We start from the raw sequence: 26,296 nt of genomic DNA on the forward strand, positions 1-26,296 counted from the left end.
TTGCGGGGCGCGGGGTACTAGCCGCCTTCCCTCAGACAGGCAGGAAGCCGGAAGGAGTTCCTGAGCCCGCGAACTTGCAGCGGAAGTGGAAGAAGAACGTACGTGAGCGAGACCTCTGCCTCATTTACCAAGTCACTCGTGTGCTTAGGTGTGGGTGTGTGGATTAGAGGGAGCCCATTTTCCGAGGGTCTTTGGATGTCGGCCAGAAGGGGAAGGAGGGGCAGCAGAAGTTAAAATAGGACCTTCCTGCAGTTCTAGCGGATTTCATTTATTTATTTTTATATCTCAGGGTGAAATGGCTTTTAGTCCACATTCTGGGGTACGTTAGTTTAATCAGATTTCTGTTCTTAAAACTCTTCTTAGCAGGAAGAGGAGGGGAAGTTGGCAGAGGAAAGAATACATTTGGAACTTAGAGTTATGTCCCAGAAGGGCAGTTTTGTGTGAAATGCTCTTTTGAATTTTGCCAAGACTAATCTGCTTCTTCTCTGCCCCAAACTCCTGAAGGGTTGAATCAGAGAACGTAATTTGCAATAGGTAATATTTAGAATAGAAGCCAGATAAAATATAAATCTGGCCGTAAGTTCAGAAAAACACAAATTTGGGACTCAGACCAAGTCAACAAGAGAAATCAGATAGCATTGGTGACTCCATCTTGGGGGGACTGGATCAGCATTTCAGAGCAGAGGAAGGGACACAATAACCTTTGGAAAATGCTATAACACTTAATGGGAAGGCTGTTGGCAGGTTTCCTGGTCTGTCACTTGCAGGTGTTAATAATTCCTTGCTACTGCTTTGTTCCTAGGCTCCTACTCAAGTGTCTGGAGCTGAAAGATGCAACCCAGGGAAGGGAACTGTGGCTAGCTAAGGAAGCCATGCTTGATGTTCCTTCTAGATCTCATGTCAACACCAAACCCTCAGCTGCTGGTGGCAGCTGCTCAGCAGACCCTGGGCATGGGAAAGAGACGCAATCCACCCCACGCCATCTGTCTTCATCTCGCCGGAGAGGTGCTAGCTGTGGCCCGGGGACTGAAGCCAGCTCTGCTCTATGATTGTAACTGTGCAGGGGCATCAGAGCTCCAGAGTTATCTGGAGGAGCTGCAGGGATTGGGTTTCCTGACCCTGGGACTTCACATCCTTGAGATTGGAGAAAACAGCCTTATGATCAGTCCTGAACATCTATGTCAGCACTTGGAACAGGTGCTGCTTGGTACCATAGCCTTTGTAAATGTTTCCAGCTCCCAACCTCACCCTTCTATCTGCTCCCTGGACCAGCTTCAGGACTTGAAGACCCTTGTGGCTGAAATCATCACGCATTTGCAGGGGCTGAAGAGGGACCTATTGCTAGCAGTCTCACACAGCAGACTCCATTCCTCAGACTGGAATCTCTGTACTGTATTTGGGATCCTCCTTGGCTATCCTGTCCCCTATACCTTTCACCCGAACCAAGGAGATGACAACTGTTTAGCCCTGACTCCACTACGAGTATTTACTGCCCGGATCTCATGGCTGCTAGGTCAACCCCCAGTCCTGCTCTATTCCTTTAGTATCCCAGAAAGCTTGTTCCCAGCCCTGAGGGACATTCTAAACACCTGGGAGAAGAACCTCAGAATCCGATTTAGGACTCAGAATGACTTTACTGACCTCAACATCTCCTCTGAGATAGTCACACTGCCAGCTGTGGCCCTCTGACTTTAACTCTCCTCCCATGTAGAAGGTACTCAGTAAATGATCATCTCTAGGTCGGGGATGGCATATAGGAATCATCTCAATCGCCAGTTCCAAGCGTCTTGAGTGGGAGAATGCTGTAATCAATTGACCACATATGCAAAGGGCATGGGAATAGGTGATGGTGGTGGCGGTGGTAGCATTGGCAGTACATGTTTGCCATTTCTATATTAGGAAGTCCTCTTAGTGGAGATGTCTTCGTTTTTCACTGGATAAGAGGAAAGAGATGGTGGGGAAAAAGCAGTATTTGTATGATAGCCTTGTAAATATACCTACCCTATGTGGATAGTGTCTTCCAGGAAAGTAGAATGGCTGCGGGCTTTTTTGCATGTATATATAGTCCAACTGAATTTGACTAAGGAGAGTAGACCAGTATGCTTAAGTGATGTGATACTTGTGATACATCATTCAGAAATAAACCAAGAGTTCTCAGTCTGGTCAGGTGAAATTTATTTACAGTTGGTTAACAAAATAACAACAAGTCAGAAATCCCAGTTTAGTTGGGGAAAAATCCAAGCTGTAAACTTCCCAGACCCGAGTTTTTCATTGAGTTGCTTGCATCTCATTGTCACCCAAGGCAGCTGTCACAAGTTATTCATCAGGTTGTCTTTGTTGGCCAGGAACACTGCCAGTGCTATAGCAATCACCACCACCAGCATCGGGAGCCATCGGCCACATCGCCTCTGTGCAGAGGGCAGGGGAGGCAGAAGAAAGCAGCCATGAGTTGGGTGAAGAAGACAAAGGCAAAAATAATCTTCCTTTTTCCTACTCTAGCCCTATGGAAAACCTTGGGTTGGTGGAGGACAAATAGCTATTTACTTCACTGTCTCTCCCACTTTCTGACCCCTCCCTTGGGATAAAATCACTTTACCAGTGTCCCTACTCCAGGGAACCATATTCAGCAAGAGCCAGATATTTAAATGCTGATATGAATAATCAAGGGTGGAAAATAACTCAGCAAAATCATATGCCTCAGTCCTTTTTTTTTTTTTTTTTTGAGACAGGGTCTTGTCTGTCACCCCAGCTAGAGTGCAGTGGCGTGATCATAGCTCACTATAACCTCAAACTCCAGGGCTCAAGCAATCCTCCTGGCTCAGCTTCCTGAATAGCTAGAACTACAGGTATGCACCATTCACCTGGCTAACTTTTAAAATTTTTGTAGAGACAGGGTCTTGCTATGTTGCTCAGGCTGGTCTTGAACTCTGGGCCTCAAGCAATCCTCCTGCCTCAGCCTCCCAAAGTGCTAGGATTACGGGCATGAGCCACCACCCCCAGCCTGCCTCAGTACTTTTGATCTCCTTCTTCTGTCCTTGCCACCATGCTCACCATAGGCTAAAAGAGCACCCTTTCATACTTTAGCTAATAGTAAGTCTTTCCCTTCCAGCTCAAGTGTTCCATGACAGTTGGGGTTGGATGGCAGTGTTTCTTTCCATGGTTGCCATACTATCAGTATAGTGTAAACCAAGTGGAGTGGGACAGGCTGGCCAGATGTTGGCATGGGCTGGTAAAATTTTCTGTGTAAGACTTGGCTAAAGAAGGAATTGTGCCACTGCCATCAAGGGGTGTATGGGAGGATAGACCCTCTTACTGTGGGAGGCAGTTGCTGGCTCTGATTCAGCTCTTCTCGACAGTGCTGCAGCTTACGCAGGCAGGAGAGATACTCGTCACTGAGGTTGTCTAACTCTGAATGCAGTTCTCTGCACTGGGGAGAATATAACCAAGATCATCACCATTACTTCTGTCTAGGACAGAGTCCAGGTAGGGGAGACTACCCTGTGTAAGTTACTCCTTCCTTTATTTGGAATTTTTACCATCCTCCCTTCCCCAGTGTTTCTTAGAGATTTGAGTTTGTCTTTCTGCTGTCTCACCTAGTTTATCTGAATGCATGTAATTATTACATTTATACATGAAAGTTCTTTTATGTGACATTGTACCTGCAAGTGCTTTGTAAATGGGGGACACCAAAAAATGAAGTTCTTAATAGCACAGAAGACGTAGAAGTGACCTTAGTCCAAGTCTCTTTTTTCAGGAGCTGTCGCATGTGAATACTTCCAGGGATATGTATGTTTGTGGGTACGTAGAGAGCAAAGAGTATTATTATTTAAAAGATGGTATATTAAGCTTTAAGATACTCAATATGGGACAACGTTTGAGAAGTTAATATGTTTATTAAAATGTGTTTGAGTTTAGGTTGACTTTCCAAAAGGTAACTAATAAAACCTTGAATAGGAGTTGGTATAAATAAGGAAGGGAAAAGATTTACAAGTCAGTCCAAAAAGCAAAGACATTTTATACAGGCAGATGAATACCTGCGGGCATCCAATCACAATTTAAACTTCGAAATCCCTGCCGGCTGACTGTCCCCAGTTTCCCCTGCTACTCTGCAATTGAGTCCCTCACCATCTGAGTTCACCTTCTCACCTCCTTTTCCTTGGCCTGGAGCTGCAAAGTCTTCTTTTGCAGCTGGTCTCTGAGATCCCAGTCTTTCTCCTTCCCTGTACCCTCAGGCTCCACTTCGTGACTGAAAGGCTTGGGACTCCACACAGGCAAAGCCTGATCTAAAAAAGCAGCCAGATTCTCGGTGAGAGTGAGACCCACACCCGCTGAGGAAGGGCCTTGTCACAGAGTGAGAACCCCTAGGACTGGGGGAAAGGGAGGGAAAATGGGAGGATCTTCCTGTTGCTTGACTGAATGGAATGGAATTCTTTGACAAAGAACTCCCTGTGGGACCCGGCTTGGCCTGGACTGCCACCTGGAATTTCACCTCTTTGAGGGCAAAGTTTGTGCTTTTTTTTGCATCCCCCCACTCTTCTGCAATGCTAGATACTTTTAGTGAATACATACTAATTGAATTCTTTGGTCGTATGTCACATCCTTGCTAGTTTGTCAGGTAGATTTGCTGGATGCGTCAATATATGATCCCTTTTCCCTTAATGTCCTCATTTCAAAGTCATGAAAATGGCAGTCATATTCTAAAATTTGTCTTCATGTGGCTAAAGATGGTTTTTCAGCCACCTTTTAATCTTAGTCTTGATGAAAAGAGCACTGGACTAGGAGTCAGAAGTTCTGAATTGTTATCTTAGCTCTGTTCTTAATTTGTGTGACCATAGACCTTCATGTTCTTATCCATACTATGTGGGCATAATAATTCTGCCTTATTTATTATATTATACCCAGTGATTGTGAAGAGAAAACAAAAAGTCATGTGTAGTGGATAGGAGAGGAGCTATTGCCCCTTCGTATACATGATGAATTCTCAGGAAGCTTGCTCAACAGACTCTATGGCTAAGAGCGAGGTGACTCTTGTATGCTATGTGGTTTAGGAGTTGGGAGTTGGATATGATTTGGAAAATCAAGTGTGTAAAAATTGACATGAAATCCTCAGTTCAAAATCAATTTATTGAAATGTTCAACACAGACAAATGCTTTCAGAGAGAATAGAAATTCTTTTTCACGATTTATATACCTCAGGATAGAAAGTTAACTAGTTGAAGAGTCCTTAGAGTCAATGGTCAGTCCTTAAAAAGCTCCTCTACATCCCTGACTTAACAGACTCCCAGAACTGGATGGGACTCCACGAGGTTAAACAGTCCATCCCCCTGCCTGCAGGCAGGCAAGGAAAGAGCAATATCTTAGAATTTGTGGTAGTAAATTTGCTGACCTTTCTTTGTTAAGAGTTTCTCCTGTTCTTGAAGCTGTATGGATTGATTCTGAAGCAGACCTGTTGGAAAACACAAGGAACTGTCTATGCTAGCATAATTATTATAAAGAGTCTCTTTTCAGAACTCTGTTTAGAACCTTTAATTATTAAAAATGCTTCTTTCTGCTATGGGTTGAATTTTGTCCCCAAAATTTATACGTTGAAGTCCTAACCCCCAGTACCTCAGACTGTGACCTTATTTGGAGATAGGTTCTTTACAGAGGTAGTCAAGTTAAAATGAGGTCATTAAGGTGGGCCCTAGTCCAGTATGACTGGTGTCCTTATAAGAAGGGAAAATTTGGACACAGGTATGTTCATGGGAAAGACGATACGAAGAGACACTGAGAGAAGATGGCCATCTACAAAGCCAAGGAGAGAGGCCTGGAGTAGATCCTTCCATAAAAGCCCTCGGAAGGAACCAACCCTGCTGACACCCTAATTTTGAACTTCAAGTCTCTAGACTGTGAGACAATAAATTTCTTTTCTTCAAGTGACCCAATGTGTGCTACTTTGCTACGAATATACCATCCTTGTTTCTCCTCCTGTCATATTTTTATCTTCAAGTCTCTATTTAACTGTTATTTTAGAAGAAAGGCTTTCCCAGATGACTCTGTATAAAATAGCAACCATTTTCTCTTTAACCTGCTTTACTTTTCTCCATAGCAGTCATTATGACCTGATACACATTTATTTGCTTATGGAAACTCTGCTTTGGACTGTACAGCTTACCTAGAATGTAAGCTTCATGAGGGAAGGAGCTACGGGTTTTGTTGACTACTATACTGTATTAGTGTGTATATCTAGAGTGCCTGGTACTTAGTAGGGGCTCCATGAAATGGTACTGAATGAGTGAAAGCATGGTTTTGAAGTGACTTCCTGCCCATCCAGCTCCTGCTGTGTGGGAGCTCCCAATGGGATCCGCCATGTTCTTCCTCCCTCTCCCCTGTGGTTGCTGTTTGCTTGAAGCATCTGTTGGGTGTCAGAGGTTAAGGTGGTGAACAAACAGTAGAGGTGTCAATTGAGTCATGTTATTCAGCTTTTCAGAACTTGTCTGCTTTTCTTCTGAGAAGTAGTCCCTTTTCCTTTCTGGGCTCAATATGTAGTTTGAAGTGGATTGAGGCATGTGTAGTGTGAGCTTACTTTCTAAACCATTCCTAGTGACAAAGGTATATGTGACATATTCATGGACATAAGTTAGAGTACATAAAATAAGAACTGCCCTAGAATACCCAATACTTTTTAAAATCTGCAATTCTAGGGGAAATAAATGTACGTGGTTGTCATTGGCATGGAAAGAGAAAAGTAGAAAAGAAAAAAAGGAACAGAGGCTAATATATAACTTGTGAAGAGCTACGTAATGACCTCACTTCACAAGAAGAGAGTCTGAACATACAAAGAGACAGAAGAGATGCCAAAGACTGGGCCCTTTATCCCTCCTCTGAATGCCTTTTTTGGACCAGAAGCCCCACGAGCACTAAAAAACCACCTGTGCTACTTTGAGAATCTGTAAAGGGAACTTACTCTGCAACTGTTGTACTCTGGTCACCAGGGCGAGTTTCTCCTCCTCTGACCTCTTCAGTTGATCTGAAAATGAAGTAGTGTAAACCAAAATAGAAGAACCCAGGCTTAATGAACTCCTGTGTGGGATGAAAATGAGTAACAGGTGTTGTACTATCTGTGACCTCTAATGTGTCAAATGGAAGTTGTCCTATCTTCTACTTGTCCTATTTCTGAAGAGATTAGGCAGAAGCCAGGTACCTTGAATTTTGTTCATCAACAATGCTGAGTTGAATTAAGGATTGTATTTATGCATTACCTGGTCCTCTCTTTCAGCTGACACAGAGGCTGTGACTGGAAGACTGTCACTATGCCTTGTGTTTCCACTGACCTTTCCCTTTCAAATTAGGAATGTGGCCTTGATGGGTGTGACTGATGTGGGAGCAGCTATGATCTGGCCCAGAGGGATGGGCTGGAAAAGAGAGCTCAGACATCAAGATACTCTAGTGCAGTGAAATTAATTTTCAGTCTTGGATGATTAAAACAGCCCTGCCTCTCCCTTAAGGTAAAATGAAATCATAAAGCCAGCCAAGCAAACAAATGAAAGGCTGAAGCCTTTCTCTCCACCCAACTTACTTAACTCACTCAGCCATGGTTCCCATGCTCCCATAGCTTGAAAGGAGAAGGGTACCTTGTAGATTCTGGGTATCTGAGCTGCACAGGTCTCTGTCCCCTTGCAGGAGTTCAATCTTGGCCTGTAGTTCCTGGTGCTCGTTTTCCAAAAATCGCAGGGCCTGGTTCATCTGTAAGTCTCTGCTGTCTGCTCCCTGGAAGGGGGAGGAGGCGGGACCGACCCAGAAGGAGGTCAGTGCTGGGGTGGAGGTTGGGAGCAGGTCCCATGGAAGAAGAAAATTATAGAAAATAGTAGCATTTTAGATAGAGAAGGAATGTTAGGGAAATGGAAAAATAGGGAATTTTTTTGTATTCTTCCACTTATCCTGCTCTGTTCCTCATGTTTATAACAGTGCATTAGGCTTTTGATATTCATAAGGGACTTATGTCTTGACATGTTAGTGAATCACCAAATTACTTTGGAATTCCAATTCATCACTTTTCTAGATGTTTTCACTTTTTCTTTGTATTCTGGCACTATTAATTTTTTTTTTTTTTTGGTAGGGCCATTTTTCACGAAGAATTAAGGTTAAAAAAAAATCCCAAAACCTTCATAAGAGCTGCTTTATAGGTGATGAGAAGAAAACAACAAAGGTCAAGATGCGAATGTGATGCAGAGTGGCCAGCTAGGCTCACTCCTGTGATAAGGCCGTTATCACGTGAGCAATGCTGATCTGTGCTTCAGGAAAATTACAAAGGTTAGCTTTTGAAATGGAGCCTCAAAATTCCAAACTGAGTAAAATTGATGCAAAATAATAGCTAATGTTTATTGAGTACTGTGCTAGGTATTGTGTTAAGTGCTTTATATGGAGTACCTTATAATTGTCACAATGATCCTATGATATAGGTGCTATTATCCTCATTTTAGAGATGAGGAAACTGAGGCTTAGAATGTTAGTTAACTTTTCCAAGGTAGCAGATTAGACATGATAGAACCCTTGAGAATGCCAAGGGTCTACTGTAATCACTTAAAAAACACATTGGCAGGATGTGTTAGTTAATACTCTCCTATAAATAAATTAATGACCTTTGTTCCGTGGCAATGATACAGGCAATTCTCAATTGGATAAACTACTAGGATGGAGTTCGGAGAGTGGGTTAGGGTATGCCATTTGTAGGCTGATGAATATTCCAGCCTAGCCCTTTGCATTTGGATGGTGTCATTCCAATGAATGCTCAGTTCATTTGCATGATCAGTGCAGACATCCTTGCTAAACTTGAAATTAGATTTCAGAGCCAAAACAGTGAGTCTTGTACAAAGTGGACAGTGAGTGAGGAACTGAAAGCCAGATGCTCCCACCTGCCTTTGGAGCCCTCAACCTGGGAGCAGCTTCTCTCAATCACCACCCCTCCTCCCCATAACGTGCCCCTCTCCCCATCCTAGTGCCTGCTACCTGCAATTTGGACTGAAGCACGTGGAGCTGGCTCTCCAACTCTCTGTGCTGGGTCCCAAGGGTCCTCCAGTCCTCCTTCAGAGCCTCGTACTGGCTCCTCCACTCTTCACACTTTTGCTCCGCTAGGGCCAGGGACCGCTGAGGGAGATCAGAGAGGAGGGAGTTCCGGGGAGTTGTGCAACTGGCTCCCCTGCTCCCCCGAGCAGCCCTGGGGTTCCCAGCCCTGCACCTTCGTGCTCTGCAGTTGCTGCTCTGCATTCATTTTCTCCTCCAGCACTTTCTGCAGAGACTCCTTGGCCTTCTGTTCATAGCTGTTTTTCTGGTCTTCCATCTCCAGTAGCACTTTTTTTATTCCCCAAGGGGAATATTTCTGTAAATTTGATGCAATTCAACAAATACACATTGAGCATCTGTGCGCCAAACACTGAGGCAAGATACAGAAATGAAAAGAAGTTGGTCCTTGCCCCCAGGGCAGAGATACCAGTACCCGGGTGGTGGGCCTTTTCTTCCAGTCTGGAGCTAGCAAGGGAGAGTCCCACAGGCAATGTGAGAGGTGGGGGGCGGGGGGGGGGAATGTAATAAGCAGTACCCCAGGCTTGCTAGGCGTTGTACCCAAGGCCTTCCACAGCTTTCTTGAAATCTAGCATGTCCAAACAGAACTCATCTTTCTAAACCTGCTCCTTTCTCCTGAGCTTCCTGTCTCAGTGGCCAGCATTATCACCCCTCCGGGCTCCGAAGCCCTAAACCAGGGAGTCAACCTTAGTTTCTCTTTCACTTTCTCCCAGTTACCGGTTGGTCACTGAGCCTTGTCAGCATCCTCATACCTGTCTCCTCTCTATCCCTACTGCTACTTCCTTAGTTCAGGCTAATGAGATTACTATATGGATTGATGCAATAGTCTCCCTATCTTCAAGCCTTGCCTCCCTTCACGTCCTGCAGTTAGAGCGTTCTTTCTAAAATGCAGATCTGATCAAGCCACTCCCTGTGTAAATCTTCTGATGGCTTCTCAGTGTCCTAAGGATCACATCCAAACTTCATGGCATAGCTCCTGTTTACAATCCCAGACTTTCATCCCATGTTATTTCCACCTAAACTGCACTGCTTGCGGATGTCCTGAACACCGTGCTTTTTGGCCTCTGCCTTTCTCATATAGTTTCTTCTGCCTAGAGTTGGTTAACCTCTGCTCATAGCCCAAGTATCATCAGTTCAGATAAATCTTAACTAACTATTCCCACCCCGTCAAATCTTTATGGTTTAGGTAGCTTTTCTTAGTGTTCATAGTGTTCACGTAGTATCCCCTGTATGCCTTGATCGTTCCATTCTATTGACTCATTTGTCTCCCCTATTGGATTGTAAACTCCTTCAGGGCAAGGAGCATTCTGCCGCTGCTTTTTAAAAAATCTTTGTAGTCTCCCCTACAATCCCTAGTGAACTCAGTGTTTTTAAATTAATACATTTGCATTTTAAAATTATTCCTGGTTTTGGGATTAAGAAAGAGACACAAGAGCAACTTTGCAAATTCACTGGAGATCTTGCCCTTCCCTTGCCTTTCATCTTTATGCCCTGTGGTTTTGGGGGAGGCAGCAGTTGTTACTGTCAACTCTGGATTACCCACTGGGTAAGCAGTAGTCCAGATGATGGAAATTTAGGGATCAATATGAAGTCATTTGCATTTATCTTTGGAATTGTCTGAAAATTTGGATTTAAATGTGAGTGGGTCTTGTGTTTTTGGAATTTTCATTAATAACCAGATCCAGAAGTTACTTGATTGAGGTCATTGTGGGGAATGTCCCGGTTACTAGATTTAACTACGCTGGTCATTGGTTAAGTCTTAATCCCTCATTGAAAATGAATAGATTGGCATTCTGGATTATATGTTAGTCTCTTAAGACCTTGGCTGGCATTGTTTCGTTCATAAGAGCCTGACAAAACAGGTCATACTGAAAAAATAAAAATTGTGGACCAGGAAACCTATAGACTATATAAAATCTGTTCCCCTGCAAGACCCTAACTGTGTGGCCAGGACTGTCTTCTCTGTCTGATTCCAAATGGGAAAAGTCCACCTCCTCCACTCCATTCTCTTATTTGACATTTCCCTACCTTTCAGAGAGCCGTGGCTTCTCAAATGTGAAGCTGATTTCTTTCTCTCTGTTATAATCCAAGATCAGGCCAGTCAAAAGATTACTAATGCTGGATGACAATGTTATAGAAGAGCCAGGAGTCACAGTCTTTAACTTTCTTCTAGGGATCGTTAGAAAACTAGAAAGAAGTTGCTCATGGGATGAAAATCATTTTGTAAGATTTCATTATAACATCTGACTCGTCAAAGACTGGAACCTCTGAAGGTCTGTCTGAGTGGTGTGACTCTTTTACCAAGGGCCTTTCCCTATAGTTTCAGGTATTCTCAAGGATCCCTGGAGCTGACAAAAGTGGTCAGTGCTGGGATTCCTTCCCAGGTTGCAAAGAGAAGGATACTGGGGGAGAGAGAGAGAGAGGAGGAGGATGGAGATAGCCTTATGGTGAATTAGGGGCTAAAGTGAAAATGGCCAAGCCAGAACCGGGTAAGTAGGAATGAGTGTGTATTTCTGGTGGTATTTCTAGAAAGGAGGACTGAGGTTCAAGCATTCTTCTCATTTAATTCTGGATTCACGAACTAGAAGTGTCCTCCAGAATGCTTACCTGGGTACAGGCGTACAGCTGGTTTTCTAAGGATCTCAGTTTGCCTTTCAATTTGTCTTCATTAAGCTGTCCCTGGAGGAAATGGGATGATTTAATGAGTTTGGGTCAAAAGATAGGCGCAAAGAGTTTTATTCTATATTACCATCCCACTGACCAGCACAATGAACTCTCTCAGGAGGTAGACAGGAGCAAAGATGACAAAGGATATTGGGTAGAAGAGGATCTTCTCTTTCTCTGGGCTAGGACAAGAAGGAATCAGACTGGCCCCCAAAGTCTTTTTACCTTCAAGTTCTCTATCAAATGGCTCTGGGTATTACAGCAGGGGGACACTGGAAGGAAAGCTTCTAAGCTGTCCTTTTTCTCATTACCTCCCTCCCCTGCCTAGGCACTATTGCACTCCTCCTCTCCTCTCAGTCTTGTACCTGAACTCTAAAGTATAGGCCAGTAAGGCAAAAGGGGTCTCCCCTCCCAGGGGGAGTATGTGTTCCCTTCCTTACTCTCTGTGAGGGGCTGAACTGTGCCCCTTCAAAATTCCTTAAAGTTAAAGTCCTAACCTCGAGTGCTTCAGAATGTGACCGTATTTGGAGATGGGTTCTTTAAAGAGATAATTAAGTTAAAATGAGGTCATTAGGGTGTGCCCCAATCCAATATGATGGGAGTCTTTATAAAGGCACTGGGTTATACCCTTGGAAGACCACATGAAGACACAGAGAGAAAATGGCCATCCGCAAGCCAAGGAGAGAGACCACAGGAGAGACCAACCCTGATCAACCTTGACTCCAGACTTTTAGCCTCTAGAACTGTGAGAAAATAAATTTCTGTTGTCGAAGTCCCCTAGTCTGTGCTACTTTGTTATGGCAGCTCTAACAGATTAATATACTCCCCTTCCTGCCACACACACTAGACTCAAGATGACACATTCTTTAAGAAAGCAATAAATGGAAGGAGAAATATAAAAGCAGGGTGGGGATGGCAGGGGGTGCTAGGGGGGTTCCCAGAAAGTCACATTCTATTTACGCGTAAGCCAGGTCTGACTAATGGCATTTTGGACATTCCAAGAAGGATGCTAATCTCAAGGGCGGGAGTGGAAAAAGGCCAGCGTGAAGGGCCAGCCTCTGGTTTCTCGATTTTTCAGTATTTCAGCTGAGTAGCTAACAACTTCCTTGCTGCTTTGTTCTTCCCTCCGCTTGCAGACTTGTCCCTTTTTCCCAGGTAGGGGTTTCATTCTTGCAGCCTTGAGTTTTGTTTAAGGAGTATGTACGTATGGAGTGGGGCAGGGGTGCCACCGATGAGAGGAAGTTTTCCAGAGAAAGGGCCATGAGTCTCTCGCAGTAACTGGTTTTCATGTTCTTTCTCTGGCTTTTTCCAACCAGGCCTTGTGGGACACTTGTGTGGGATCTAGAAATTCCACTTCTCTTCAGGCCTGAGATGCGGTGGCCTCTCTCAGGCAGCTTGGACGTTTCCAACGATTATCACGTTTCCGGCCTATAACGGTCTGGTGGCAGAGGAGGGGACTCTGTTTTGAGGTCCGTCTCCCTCAGTGAGTTTCAGGGTACCCGGGAGGCAGGAAGTGGTATCTCACAGCTCCTGTTTTGATCTTGTTTGGCTAACTCTTCTAACTGTGGGAGCCAGGGGGCGCCCCCACCCTTTCTGCTTCCTGTGTTACTCAACTGGGCCTTGAAAAAGCAAAAAGCTTTGCCAAAAATAATTTTTAAAAGTGCCTCCTGCTATTAATGTTTTTCCTAATGTCTCATGTGAGAGAGAGCTGAGAGTCAGGGATTTGGCATCTACAATAACCACAGGGCTTTGGGACAGATAAAAGACGCGGACAAAGACTTCCACTGTTTGGGCTCTGAAGTGACTGGTAAAATAGCTGCTTTCCCCAGAGTGGCCTGTTCCTTGTCAATCCACAGGTCCTGAAACCACTGGCTCCGTACCCACCTCCCCTGGTTCAGATTTTACTCCATATGTTTTCCTTTGCCCAAACTCTCACTACACAGAATGCAATCAAACCCACCGAGTTTAGGGTTTATCTTGCTAGGGTTTGGGAAGAAAACAGGCCCAAGGCATATTCTTACATTTTCCCAGTCTCCTACCCTTTGTGGGTATCTCCTCTCTATTTCGTAGTATGCCTTTAATCCAATATTTTGCCTCTTCCAACTGTTTTTGTATTTTAGCCTAAGCCCAGATCACTTTTCCATTCATGTTGCAATAGAAGACAATTCATGATAGCCCTTCAGTGGGGATGAAGGGCCACCCAAGTGTGGAGCTTGAACAAAATCTCTTTTCCACAGCTCTGCTTTCCTGGACTCACCAACGCAGGCAGGAAAGTCGCAGCCAACTTGTTGCAAATGGGGCACATAGTTTCCTGGCCTGAGCCCCAGGTCTCCTCACACCAGAGCCCAGTGTGTTACAGTGTGTGGGAAGAAGGACTTTTACAGGCCTATTGCTGACCTTCTAGGCAGCTATACCCTTGGGGGCAGGGCTCAGAGGGCACAGTAACCCCCCGTGGAAAAGGGAGCAAGGCAGAGGCCATACACACCTGCTGCTGGTCTGAAGGCTTCAGCTCCTCCTTTTGCTTGGTTTTCCCCTGCCTCTGATGTGTTCTCCAGAAACACCACCACCTCACTGCAGAAGCACCGGCCCACAGCTCCTCTCTCTGCTCTAGGAGAGGTTGCTTAGGGCTTGCAGCCAATCCCCCGCTGCGCCGTCATCTCAAGATCTCAACTCCACGCTGCAGATCTTAAAACACAAGTGTGCCAGTGTTGAGTGCTCGCTTTCTCTACTGGCTGAGCTGCTTCTGCTGTGAAGGTTGGACCCTGCTTGGGAGTCTCAGTAGTGCTCCAGGGCTACTCCTATCATATCCAGAAGGCCTGGAGTCAGCGTGGAGGTGGACCCTTGAGGTACTAATTGTTTGGCGTGAGCTTCTCAGCACGTGAAGTTGGAGATTCAATCCATCGAGGTCAAATGGAAAAAATAAAGGTCTGAACCAGTTCTGGCCACACTCTTCCAACTGTTTTTCCCAAATACTACAGACTAGGGCTGTCCTGCATCGAAGTTGAAGCATTCATGGGAGGTATAGAGAGTTGTCTTGTTTTCGAGGAAGCAAGAAACTCAACCGAAAAGTTTGAGACTTTTTGTTTTACAAACCGGAAGCTGGGGGGTTGGTGGGGAGGAGGAAGAAGAGAAGGGTGAGGATTGGGAGGGGCGAGAAGAAGGGAAGGAGAAAACCACAGCCAGAGGAACTTCTGCTTTTGGGCTGGAGTATGGGGTGAAACTCCCCAGAAATGTCTTTTAATATATCCCCCACCCACGCCGTTCCCACCAAGCTTGCTATAATTCCAGCTCTGATTGTGTCTAACCTGGGATACTACAAGAGTCTCCATGCCCGACACTCCCACTTGGAGCCAGGGTCCTCATTGTTACAAGTTATAGAACCTTGTAAGACACAGATCTGATTGTTCACTTTCATTCAATTCCATAGGCAGCGACTGAGCTCCTTCTAAGGACGGACCAGACATTGTTAAGTGTAGGACTTTAAACCCCAAAAAGGCATAGTTCCATTGCCACTGTGTTCATTGCCTATAGCAGTGTTGCTCAAACTGTGTAGTGTGCATTCTCATGGGGCTCTGGTAAATATGTGGTTTTCCTTTAGGAAGGAGTCCATGCATTATTCAAGTTTGAGATACACTGTTCAACAGAAAAAGTGTGAGTCTCATAATTCTAGAGACCTGTCTGAGGCCCTTTCTTTGGTACTACTATGACATGACATGAGGCCTCTCTGAGGCCCTTTCTTTGGTACTACTATGACATGACATGAGGCCTCTCTGAGGCCCTTTCTTTGGTACTACTATGACATTTGCCACACTCAGCTACACCTTTGTCACACCTCGGCCTGTAATCATTCTGATTCCTTTACCTTAAACACCCTATTCCTTTCTCCTTTTTTTCCCTTCACGATTCCTACTTCTGTACTTCTGGCGAACTACTCATCCTTCAAGACCCAGCTAAAATGGACTCTTTCCTTTAGAGCCTTCCCTATTCCCTCTCAAGCAAAATAATTCTCTTTTCCCGGTATCACTTTGTATACTCTGTTGCTATAGCTTTATTACATTGTCTTGGAGTTATTATTACACATCTCTGTCTTCATGGATGGAGTGTGAACTCCTCAAGAGCAAGGACTCTACTTCTTTTTGTCCCTGTAGGACAGGGCCCGGCACAGAGTGGGAACTTATCAAATGTCTGTTGAACAAATGAATGAGATGATCTCAATTTGGTGCAGTACCGGAAACCACCTGGCATGCACAGCTGTCTGCCCTAGGCTCCTACCCTGCCGATGAAAATGACTTCCTTAACAATCGGGAGTCCTGACCATAGATTCCAAAATCCAGGTACAGTGTCTGATGTGAAGAGGGAGGGCTGAGCTTAGAAAGTCTTTTGTGCACCACTGGAAACTTCTCAGTTTTCTTCCCCAGCCTCCCACGATATTTTTCTGTTTAGCACAAGCCATGTTCCAGTAGGGTGAGATGCCGCAGAGGCCTGTGAGGTTGTGTGGTCTATCTCGTTGTACCTGGTGCTTTATGCTTCGGTGGCGTCAAACTGCTTGTAGTTCCCTGAACGTACTAATCTAGGGGTTTCCACATGGGGATTCTGAGGAACCCTGGGAATCCCCAAGACCCTTTCAAGGGATCTGCAAGGTCCTTTCTTTTCCAACTACGTACCTATGTGAGACTCAGTTTTCTTTGTATACTTCGACCAAAAGAATGCATTGCAGCAAATTGAACGCAGAAGCAAATATGAGAATCAGGCTGACTTTTGTTCAGCCAGACACTAAAAAGATTTGCAAAAGTGTAAAGCTGATGTTTCTCTCACTATTTTTTTTTTCTGAAAATAGGGTTATTTTTCATAAGAATATGTAATTTAGGTTAGCATGTAATGGTTGACTGTTGTTATTTTTTTTATTTTTAATTTTTTTTAGAGACAGTCTCACTCTGTTGCCCAGGCTGGAGTGCAGTGGCACAGTCATAGCTCACTGCAAGTTTGAACTCCAGGGCTCAAGCGATCCTCTCGCCTCCGCCTCCCAAGTAGCTAGGACTGCAAGGGCATGCCTCCACTCCTAACTTTTTAAGTTTTTTGTAGAGATGATGTCTCACTATATTACCCAGGCTGGTCTCCCAACTCCTGGCTTCAAGTGATCCTCCTACCTTGGCCTCCCAAAGTACTGGGATTACAGGTGTGAGCCACCATGCTCAGCCTATTGTTATTTTATAATTAATAAGTATTTCTAAATTTCTGTTTTAATTTCTAATATGGTAAGTATGAAGATTTCTTAGGGATTTTCAGTGATTAAAATAGTATAAAGGAGTCCTGAAATAAAAAAGTTAGAGAACCATTGCATTAGACTACGTCACGCTTCTAGAATAGATCTTCGCCTGTACTGTGTCTCCACCTAGAACACTATTCCTGCTCCCACATTTGCCTGGAAAATGCTTATATATCTATAAATATTCCTCTGGCTCTCCTCTTCTCTGTAATCATTCATTCCTTCTTATATTTTACTATATCCTGAAAAGATTTATTTTCCATATCTTTGCATTTTTTAGGCATCTGTCTCCCTTACAAAATCATGAGCTCTCTTAAAGCAGGAACCCTGCCTAAATAGTCTCATTATTTTCATTGCTAGGCCAGTGCTTGGTACAGGAACATAGTCTATGAATATTTGTAGAATGAATGGATTAAAATCAAAGACCCAACCAGTTCTGCCACTAACTAGCTGTATGACTTTGGGCAAGTTACTTGACCTCTCTGAGACTATTTTCCTCATGGGCAAAATGAAAGGATCAGAGTAGATCATCTCTAAGGTCCCTTCCCACTCTGAAATTCATGTTTGGGCTGAGTAGTGGGTGTGTGCTGGTATGGATGAATATTGGTGTGAATCCCATATAAAAATAGTTGAAATTTACCATATTCGGTAATATAAATGATTACACATTAGGATCTTCCTTGTTTCCTTCCAAAAAATTAAAAAATGGGAATTCTTGCCACTTTTGGTTCTGGGTCTTCCCTAGATGTGTAGCAGCATGACCTTCAGTTGATGACCTATGTATTTATTGTGACTTGTTTGACCTCTAGGTCTGAACACCATACCCCTACCTCTTGCCTCTTCCCAGCTCACTCTTCAGTAGTGAGAAAACCCCTCCTCTTACTGTGATGATGTGGAAAGAAAAATGAGGTGGGAACTTCTAGAAGCCCATGAGCTTTATTCAAACAAAGATTTCATTTTCTTACCTTCCAAGTGCTGTCAGAGGCCTGAATCAGGGTGGACAGTAGGTCTTGGAGAACCACCATTTTCTGTTTTAGGACCAGCTCCCTTTGTAGGGCCTCCTGGGAGGCAAAATGCAAGAAGGTAAGATTAACCTGGAGGAGGAGGGGGCAGGTGGATCGAAGAACTGAGGGGAGAGGTCACATGCCACTTACTTTGAGGTACTCAGAAAGTTGAATGATTTCCTAGAGAGAAAGAAAAAGATTTTCAGAAAGACTCTAGGTCCCCTGAACCCCTGGGACATAGAACCAGAGCCTGGGTTGGCTTGTGTAGAGCAGACCCCTTCTGCCTTGACTCCGACAGGGTCCCTGTAGGCCCCATGTCTATGCTCAGTACTCCTTTGCCATCCAGGAAGAAGGTGCCCCTCCATTGCAGCCTGCGTTTACTATGGAATTCCAGAATGTCAGAGCTTAGATACTTTCTAATTCAACCCTTTCCAAGTGAGGATTTTCTTACCTTATCCAGAACGGCAACTCCATAACTGGGGAGAGAAGAAATAAAAAAAAAATGATAATGGACCAAAGAATCAAGTGAGTCAGGAGGCAGTAGATTGATTCCTCCTGGGATCTCTTCTGAAGAGCCAGTAGGGTAGAGAAGGGTTTCCCCTTTCTTAGTTAAGGTGGACGTGGAGATTCACTGTGCCCTCTCCCCACCTACTGGATGGAGGTTTTCAAGCAGAAGCTTAGAAGAGAGGAATGGATGGGATGTGAGAGGTTTAGGGTCAGGAACATGAAAGCAACTCACTCGGTTTGCTGACTGGCATCATTCTTAATTGTTGGCTGCACTTCCTCTGCCTTCGTCTGAGTACCTGACAGGTGGAGGATAAGGCGATGCAGAAGCCAAGGGGAGGAAGTGAGGGAAGCAGGGAGGGACGTTGAGTGAGGAAGGCTCTGCTCTTACTACAGTGGTGTGTGGGTGGCTTCTTGATGGGACGGTCCTGTGGTGGAAGGCCCCCGAACTGTGAGGAGAGGTGGTCAGCAAGATCCCTCTGGATGCCTGAGGGAGGAGAATGCTGGGCTGGAATGACCTCAGAGCTGGTTCCTGCCACCTGGAAGGCAAGTGGGGGATGCTGGAAACCATTGCTTAGAATCTCTTAGAAGATGCTCCTGATGATTGCGGAAAAATGAACTAGTGATCATGTTTGTTATGGACTGAATGTGTCCCCCTAAAATTTATATATTAAAATCCTAACTCCCAATGGGATGGGATCAGGAGGTGGAGACTTTGACAAGTAATTAATTAGGTCAGATGGCAGAGCCCTCATGAATGGGATTGGTGCCTTTATAAGGAGAGAGCTTGCTTCCTCTCTCTGCTCTCTGCCTATAAGCATGCATTGAGAGGAAAGCCATCTGTACACCAGGAAGAGTGTCCTCATCAGACACCAGATCTGCTGGAGACTTGATCTCTGACTTCCAGCCTCTGGAATTGTGAGAAATAAATTTCTGTTGTTTAAGCCGTCCAGTCTATGGTAATTTTATATACCAGGCCAAACAGACTAAGACAATGTTTTGGTTTCAGGAAAGCAAAGTAACCCATCCAAGCCTTGAGCCCTCAAGCCACAAGGCTGCTCCTGCTCCTGTCATCCTTGTCCTGGCTGGCAGGAAGGGTTCTCCTCAGGCCGGGCAAGTGGGGAACTGCACTTATCTCCAGTTTTTCTCTCTAGAATCTCTGAGCTACCGTGTTTGGTCTCAGCCACTTACACAGCTGGCATGGTGGTATGGAAAGGGAACTGGTCTGAGTCGGGGGTGAGGGGATCTGGGTTCAGATCCCACCTTTTCTGGGTCTCAGTCTCCTGTTTGGAATAGGAGATTCCTGAGGTCCCTTTTACATTCTAGGGATGGCTTCCTTCTTCTTAGTAAGAGCTGGAAAATCACTGAGGTTTTGTGTGAAGGTAAAATGGGGAGTTGTCATGCAAGTAGCATTCATTGGGTGTCGGGCAGGAGGGAGGGGGTAGCAGGGGATTCACACCTAAAGGGTGCGGTACACACTGTCTGGGGGTGGGCACATTGTAGCTATGACTCGAATGGTGCAAAGGCAATATATGTAATCTCAACGTTTGCACCCCCATAATATTTTGAAAATAAAAAAAAGTCCAGCTATTCATACCAAAAAAAAAAAAAAAGTAGGGATTTGTCAGGAGAGGTGTAGTAGTAGTGATCACAATTTAATCTGCTCTTTTTATATTTTCTTCTTACAAACTCAAAAATTCTATGTTGGTAAGATAACACTGAAAGGCTAAGAAATATCTGTGATATCCAATCATGTGGACTGACTCAGTCTCAATAAGACCTTAAATAACTGATAGGCAGGAGTGGAGTTCTTTAGTTAGTTGTATATTCTGTTCCTTTTCTCCTGAACACTCCCCGCCCCCAACCAAAAAAAAAAAAAAGCATACAGAAACCTTTTTGTCTTAGAAAGTACAGAGTTGGTTTTCTTTTGCAATTGGGCTTTGGGATCATTTCTCTGAATAGCACTTCCTATTCAGCATAACAGATCCATTAGTTAGGAAGCCTGATGGAGCACCCACTCTGGGTACAGGCACAGTGCCAGGCATTTCCAGGAAATACAGCAGACCCAACCCTGCTCCCAATGTGCTCCCAATGTGGGTAGGAAGACACAAATGGTTTTCTGCTTGAGGTCATCTGAGTATTCCCTGATTTTTGCCAACACTGTTCCTTACCAGGCCAGACTAATGGGCCCTGTAAGAATTATACAATCTTAGAAGATTTATAATCTCACAAGGCCCACTGAGAGCAGAGGTGTCCTGGAGAAGCCAGAGAAGGCTTCCTGGACCAGATGAGGCTGTAGCTGAGTGGATTTAGTAGAATTGGAGTGGTGCAAGAGAAAGAGAAAAGATGAGTGAGTGCAATGGCCTGGCAGAAGAATAGAGGACAGACATAGGTGTGCACGTGTTGGGAAAGGAACATCAGGAGAATTGGCCTGTGTACCTGGCATGTAATAAGCATTCAGTAAATATCTGATGACTGACGGGTGAATGGATGCTGTAAGATAGCTGCAGAAGATTTGTATAGATTGCCCAAATTTGAACTGATACTGGGTATTAACTTTGGAATTATTTTAAAATTATTTTTTCTCTACTAAAAGGCAAGTGCAAAACAAAAAAAGAGCTAAACAAAAAAGCAAAAGCACAACAACAAAAATCTCTAAATAAGTGGCTAAAGGAGACTCTACTATATGACTGAAGAGGAAGGGACTTAATTTAAATCACTTTTTAGTGAACTTGAGCCCAATCACCCTCCTTGGAACTGCCCTTTCCCTGCACAGAGCCGTGTGTTTCTCGACATGACCCACCTGCTGCCTGGGGGAAGAGACCCTGCTGGCACAGGACAAGTGCTCCTTGAGGGCAGTCTGCTGGCCCGGCTTCCTGGAAGGTCCTTGCTCCCTGGCTTGGGGTTGCTGTGCCTTGTCCTTCTCCGGCTCCAGGTTCCTCCTGCTGAGGAACTGCTGCAGTCGAGCTCTCTGGACCTGCTCTCTCTGCCGGATCCTCAGTGCCTTCCCCACCTGGCGGCAAGTGGTCACATTGGGGCGGCAGCGGCGGCTTTCACGGGTCTCCTGCCGGCGCTCACACTTGGCCTCGTAGCTCTCAGCCCACCAGGCCAAGCCAGGGGAGGGCCTGGGGTCTGGGCTGATCATGATGACCTCCCCAGCACCTGTTGTGCTTGGCTTCCAGTTCCTGGAATAGCTGCCGGGATCTGCCAAATGCCAAGAGGGAGGGGAAGAGGAGGGGTCAGAAGATGGGCAGAAAATGACTATCTCCCAGGGGGCAGAAATAGCATGGAGTTCCTTCCATCCATGTGGGTTGGAAAGTGCGACATGATAGTGTCAATCTGGCAGTCAGGACTGCAGGGCTCAGTCTGCTAACGAACTAATATAATCTAACAGAAGTGAATTCTTGCTTTTCTCTAGCACGTACATCCCCCTCTGTAAAATGGAAGGATCTCTCTGGCTGCCACTTCTTCCTTGACTGAACATCTCACCATGCCTCTAAGTCAGGGGAACATGAGAAATAATTGACAAAAATCATAATGAGCTTATAGCCTCTCAGATGGCAGGTGTGTGTTCATTGTTAAAACTTTCAGAGAAAAAGTTAAATTGAGCGCCTCTCCTCTCTTATCTCCGAATCTAAAAGGAAAGTCAGCATCTTTTACTGCTGTCTTGGCCCAAGTTGTTACTAAAATAGCTGAGTGACACTTCTTAAGACCTGGAGGGATAACCAGACCCCCTGGGGATGTGACCAGTCCTGTGACCAGCACCCACTGCCCTCTTCTTGGCCCTTAGCCACTAGCTGTGAGCCTGGACATGGCATGGTTTAGGAGGGAAACCCCACCTTAATTCCTCCATCATGACGTTCTGACATTGGTCCATTGGCCCCTCACTCCAAGTCCAGAACTGGGCTCTGCCTCCCAGGTGCAGATCAAGTCCAATCAGTATTGGCCAAACACCTGCCACTTGCCCAGTGCTGGCCAAAACCCACTTCAGAGCATCTGGCTCAATAACTCTTGGAGCTGAGGGTTCCATCATTTAGGATAAGAGCTAAGTCTGGTGCCAAGTCTGCTTTCCTTAGCCCAGAGACAGATCCTACCATCTAAACCAAAAAGCACATGAATTATACCTCCATAAGGCCACTGCAAACAGAAAAGAGACAAAACAAACAAAAATAGTAAACAACAGTTTCCACAGGACATCCCTCTGCATGGCCTTATCCTGTGTTCACATAGCACCCAAACCCTAATCCCTCCTTCCTTCTTTATGCCTTTCTCTCTTTTCTCTTTCCTACTTTTCCCCACCTACCTTCTGTGAATTTGCTTATTTTCCTAGAGCCCCTTTGTAAGTTTGCTGAGTTGGGGCTGGACTTGGATGAGCTGGATCCTGAGCATTGGAAATTCTGTGCCCTGCCTCCTCTGATCACTGGAGTCAGACCAGGGACTGTTGAAGGAAGAGGGACTCCCCTTGCAGCTGCTGCTGCTTCTCTCCCTCCCACAACCCACCACCCTGGGAGCCTGAGTTCCTGGGGAGGTCAGAGAAGGGTACTGCAGCTTCACCAACCAGCAGGCACTTGCCAGCTCTAACCCCTCAGGGTTTATTTATAGGCCAAACAGCCTCAACAGGTAGCAGCCTCTCTGCCCCTTTTACTGGGACTTGGCTGCCCATCCTGGCTGAGTCCAGAATTCTCTGCAGGATTCTTGTTTCCTCTCTGATGTTGCCATTCATTCCCTGGGGTCTTGAGTGGGGCAGTCTCCCTCCCTGAGGGGAGACTTAAGTGGTCGAGCCCTGGACACTCCGAAATGCCTGACTCTTGAGGGCTGGAGGGACATAGTCTGGTCTTGGGCAGTGCTGACTCCAAGCAGAATTGTGAGTTGTTAATGTTTGTCCTCTGCATACCATCTATGAATGGCTCTCTCCTTTCTTTAGGCTTTTCTCCTCACTCCTACTCCTTGGGTAGGGGTGGTCCCTTGACTTCCCACCTGGCACTTTCTGTATTTAAAAACTTAGAAAAGGGGCCAGGCGCGGTGGCTCACGCCTGTAATCCTAGCACTCTGGGAGGCCAAGGCGGGCAGGTTGTTTGAGTTCAGGAGGTCGAAACCAGCCTGAGCAAGAGTGAGACCCCGTCTCTACTAAAAATAGAAAGAAATTAATCGGACAACAAAAAATATATAGAAAAAATTAGCCGGGCATGGTGGCGCATGCCTGTAGTCCCAGCTACTTGGGAGGCTGAGGCAGTAGGATTGCTTGAGTCCAGGAGTTTGAGGTTGCTGTGAGCTAGGATGACGCCATGGCACTCTAGCCTGGGCAAAAAGAGTGAGACTCTGTCTCAAAAAAAAAAAAAAACTTAGAAAAGGATCCAAGAAACCCATTCATATTAGATTATAAAAGACTAAATGAAGGAGACTCACGATTATGAGCACATAAACTCCAAGTCCGGAACCTACACTTGTGGCATCCCTAAGCCATAGCCCCTGGCCATTCTGTCATAGATAGCAGGAGGAGAGCCCTGGCTTTGGAGTCATACTGTGTGGATTCATACCCTGGCTCTGTCACCTACCACCTGTGTGTGTTTTTGGACAAGCTATTAGACATCTCTAAGCCCCAGAGTCCTCATTTATCCAGTGGGGCTAGAACCTGCCTTGTTGGTTATGAGGATTACATGACAAAATGCATGTCACACACCTGGCATAGAACACACAATAAACGTTAGCTTTTTATAATACAAATATTATTATTATTATCATCCTTGTCATGCTGATGTTGGATGTTGAAGACCCATCACTGTAAGACAAAGGCCCCAAGCGAAGCCAGTGCTCGCAGGACCAAGAACACCTTATCTCATCCTCTAATTCCTCCAACCATCTCACTCTTTGAGGGCGTATATTGTTTGCCAGATTGAGGGGAGTCTGGCCCCAGGTTAGAATCATATTTACTGCTGTGGTTCATCCGACCTCTGGGTTTGGACTACAAGGAGAAAGGACTTCTCTGTGGTCTGGACACAATCACCATCCCCATTAGGCCAGGCAGAAAGGCAAAGAAGTCCTTTGGTGGGGCCTGCCTGCATCGCACCGTTAAAGTGTGGGGTGCAAGCTCCCCTCCCTGCTTGGCTCCAGGTTACCTGCTGACTCTGTAGGGGAGGCAGACGCCCCCGATCGCTGAGAATCGTCCTCCCTCCCTGCTGTGAAGAGGAAAGTATATGGGGAGAAGACAGGCCCTGAGATGAGGTCTCTCTGGCTCTCCCCCTAGGCCATCCACCTTAGTCCACTGAGACACACGGCTGCACTGCCCTCTGCTTCTTCAGGCAGATGTCGGGACTTCTTACCTAAGAGGGGAGCTGCAGTAGAAATGGCTCCTTAGAGCCGGGAGTGTTCCCACACCCCCGGGCTACCACATCTGCTAGGATTTGGTGTGGCACAGCGGAGAGGAACTGTACCCAGGTCGCTGGGATGTCACGACCATACTGACTTGCTTAAAAACAAGAAGCTGTGTGGGATGGCTGACCGACAGGGATAGGCTGTAGAGGAAAAGGGAACTGGTTTCTGTAGGTTCAGAGAAAGATCACTGGGCCACTGCCCAGGCCTTCTGGTGTCTCTGGGGTTCCCCCAGCATGGCAGGGCTCAGATGGAGCTTGGAGGAAGAGGTGTTGGGGAGGCTCTCATCGCAGCTGCAGGGAGAGCCCAGGGTGCTGCTCTGCTCCTGACTGTGGCTTGTCACTGTCTTTCCAAGTTTCTGCTCCTACTTCCTGTCCACGTGTGCGACAGAGATGATGAATGGCTTCCTGCATGGGCCTGGCCTTCCTGGTCCAGAGCTCTCAGTGTGAGCTGAGGAGAGAGGGGCCTGCACCTAAGCTGCCGGAAAGGCAGCTTTGTGTGACGGGGATCCCTGCTTTGAAGGGAATTGTAAAAGGTCATTTAATTCATGCCCCTGTCACTGGGTAGCCTGAACCCTAAGTCATTTGACTTACCCCTCATCTAATCTAATCCACGGGATGGCACAGAGGAGCGGTGGAAGCTGTACCCTTGTGTCACGGCTAGCACCCCAGGAAACCAGCACAGGATGCTTTCTTGGTTATCCGAACCCCCGGCACTCTGAAACTACACCTCCCGCTCCTGTGCCTCCCTCTTCACCCAGGGAAACTTGAATGATAGAGTGTCTTCTGCCCCACCCCAAGGTTGGAGGTCCCAAACCTGCACACAAAAGCATCCTATTTCTCAGTTACCTCCGGGTCCCAGGCTCCAGCCCAAGCAGCTCAGGAAAGCATTGCGGCTCCTGGGCAGGTCTTGGCTCTGGTCTCAGGTGGAGCAAGACAGCAGCCGGGTGACGCGTAAGCTCTCAATCCATGCTCTGGGCCCCATTAGCATTTCCCTTCTTGGTACTGTCTTTCTTTTTTGCACACAAACCTTGCTGAAACAGGAAACAGAAAAAACCACAGTGCTCGCAAACCCCAGTTCCTCTCTCTTGCTCTCTGGCACGATTTGAGTGGGCCCCTGAACCCCAAGGCCTCCAGGGCTGGGCTGAGGAGCTCCTCCCATCAGTGGGCACCCCAGACACCCTTTTTCTTGCTGCTGGACTCATCTGAGCACTCGGACAGTTTCAAGTCAAGATTCCTTTCCAGGATTAGACAAGGATGGGCCTCTGGGTCAGATTTAAACCTTTGCAGTTTCTAGGGGGGGTGGGGGGTGGAAAATGCCTTTTGGATGTTAAGACCTAGATGAGATGTCCTCAGTGTAGGTTCTCCTTTGTGTCAGGTAGCTCTCTATGTATGGATTCTCCCTTTCCTTTAGTCACCTCTTCCCAATC

General features: G+C 45.9%; 2 protein-coding genes across 3 annotated transcripts; one reads left to right on the forward strand and one right to left on the reverse strand.

The window, feature by feature from the left end:
• LOC105805465 (chromosome unknown open reading frame, human C1orf74) lies at positions 1-2,158 on the forward strand. Its single transcript, XM_012638373.1, has 2 exons — positions 1-98; positions 803-2,158. Exon 2 carries the CDS (start codon positions 880-882, stop codon positions 1,687-1,689), a length of 810 nt encoding a protein of 269 aa, XP_012493827.1. The 5' UTR covers positions 1-98; positions 803-879; the 3' UTR covers positions 1,690-2,158.
• On the reverse strand, positions 2,159-25,827 carry TRAF3IP3 (TRAF3 interacting protein 3). Of its 2 annotated transcripts, XM_012638375.1 has the most exons (16): positions 25,716-25,827; positions 21,302-21,702; positions 18,890-19,037; positions 18,734-18,797; positions 18,446-18,470; positions 18,145-18,174; positions 17,956-18,051; positions 11,668-11,739; positions 9,218-9,358; positions 8,989-9,126; positions 7,614-7,749; positions 6,947-7,009; positions 5,387-5,446; positions 4,147-4,283; positions 3,314-3,427; positions 2,159-2,408 (listed from the first exon to the last, which is right to left on the reverse strand). In XM_012638375.1, exons 2-16 carry the CDS (start codon positions 21,641-21,643, stop codon positions 2,310-2,312), a joined length of 1,665 nt encoding a protein of 554 aa, XP_012493829.1. In that variant the 5' UTR covers positions 21,644-21,702; positions 25,716-25,827; the 3' UTR covers positions 2,159-2,309. The 2 variants fall into 2 exon arrangements, with proteins under 2 accessions (XP_012493829.1, XP_012493828.1); XM_012638374.1 differs by lacking the exons at positions 2,159-2,408; positions 3,314-3,427; positions 4,147-4,283; ... (5 more) ...; positions 21,302-21,702; positions 25,716-25,827 and adding an exon at positions 14,210-14,654 and having other exon boundaries at positions 5,104-5,446.
• Between the last annotated feature and the right edge of the window lie 469 nt (positions 25,828-26,296).

This window comes from Propithecus coquereli, unplaced genomic scaffold (assembly GCF_000956105.1).
Source record: "Propithecus coquereli isolate 6110/MARCELLA unplaced genomic scaffold, Pcoq_1.0 Scaffold129, whole genome shotgun sequence".
In the NCBI taxonomy this organism is placed as follows: domain Eukaryota; kingdom Metazoa; phylum Chordata; class Mammalia; order Primates; family Indriidae; genus Propithecus; species Propithecus coquereli.

Excerpts from the sequence above, each read along its gene's own strand:
- LOC105805465 (XM_012638373.1), top strand. The coding sequence starts at position 880 with ATGTTCCTTCTAGATCTCATGTCAACACCAAACCCTCAGCTGCTGGTG.
- TRAF3IP3 (XM_012638375.1), bottom strand. The coding sequence starts at position 21,643 with ATGATCAGCCCAGACCCCAGGCCCTCCCCTGGCTTGGCCTGGTGGGCT. Across the intron at positions 4,284-5,386 it reads GAAACTCTTAACAAAGAAAG|ATCAGGCTTTGCCTGTGTGG; the intron begins GTCAGCAAATTT and ends CTGCTTTTTTAG. Across the intron at positions 3,428-4,146 it reads TCCAGGCCAAGGAAAAGGAG|TGCAGAGAACTGCATTCAGA; the intron begins GTGAGAAGGTGA and ends TATTCTCCCCAG.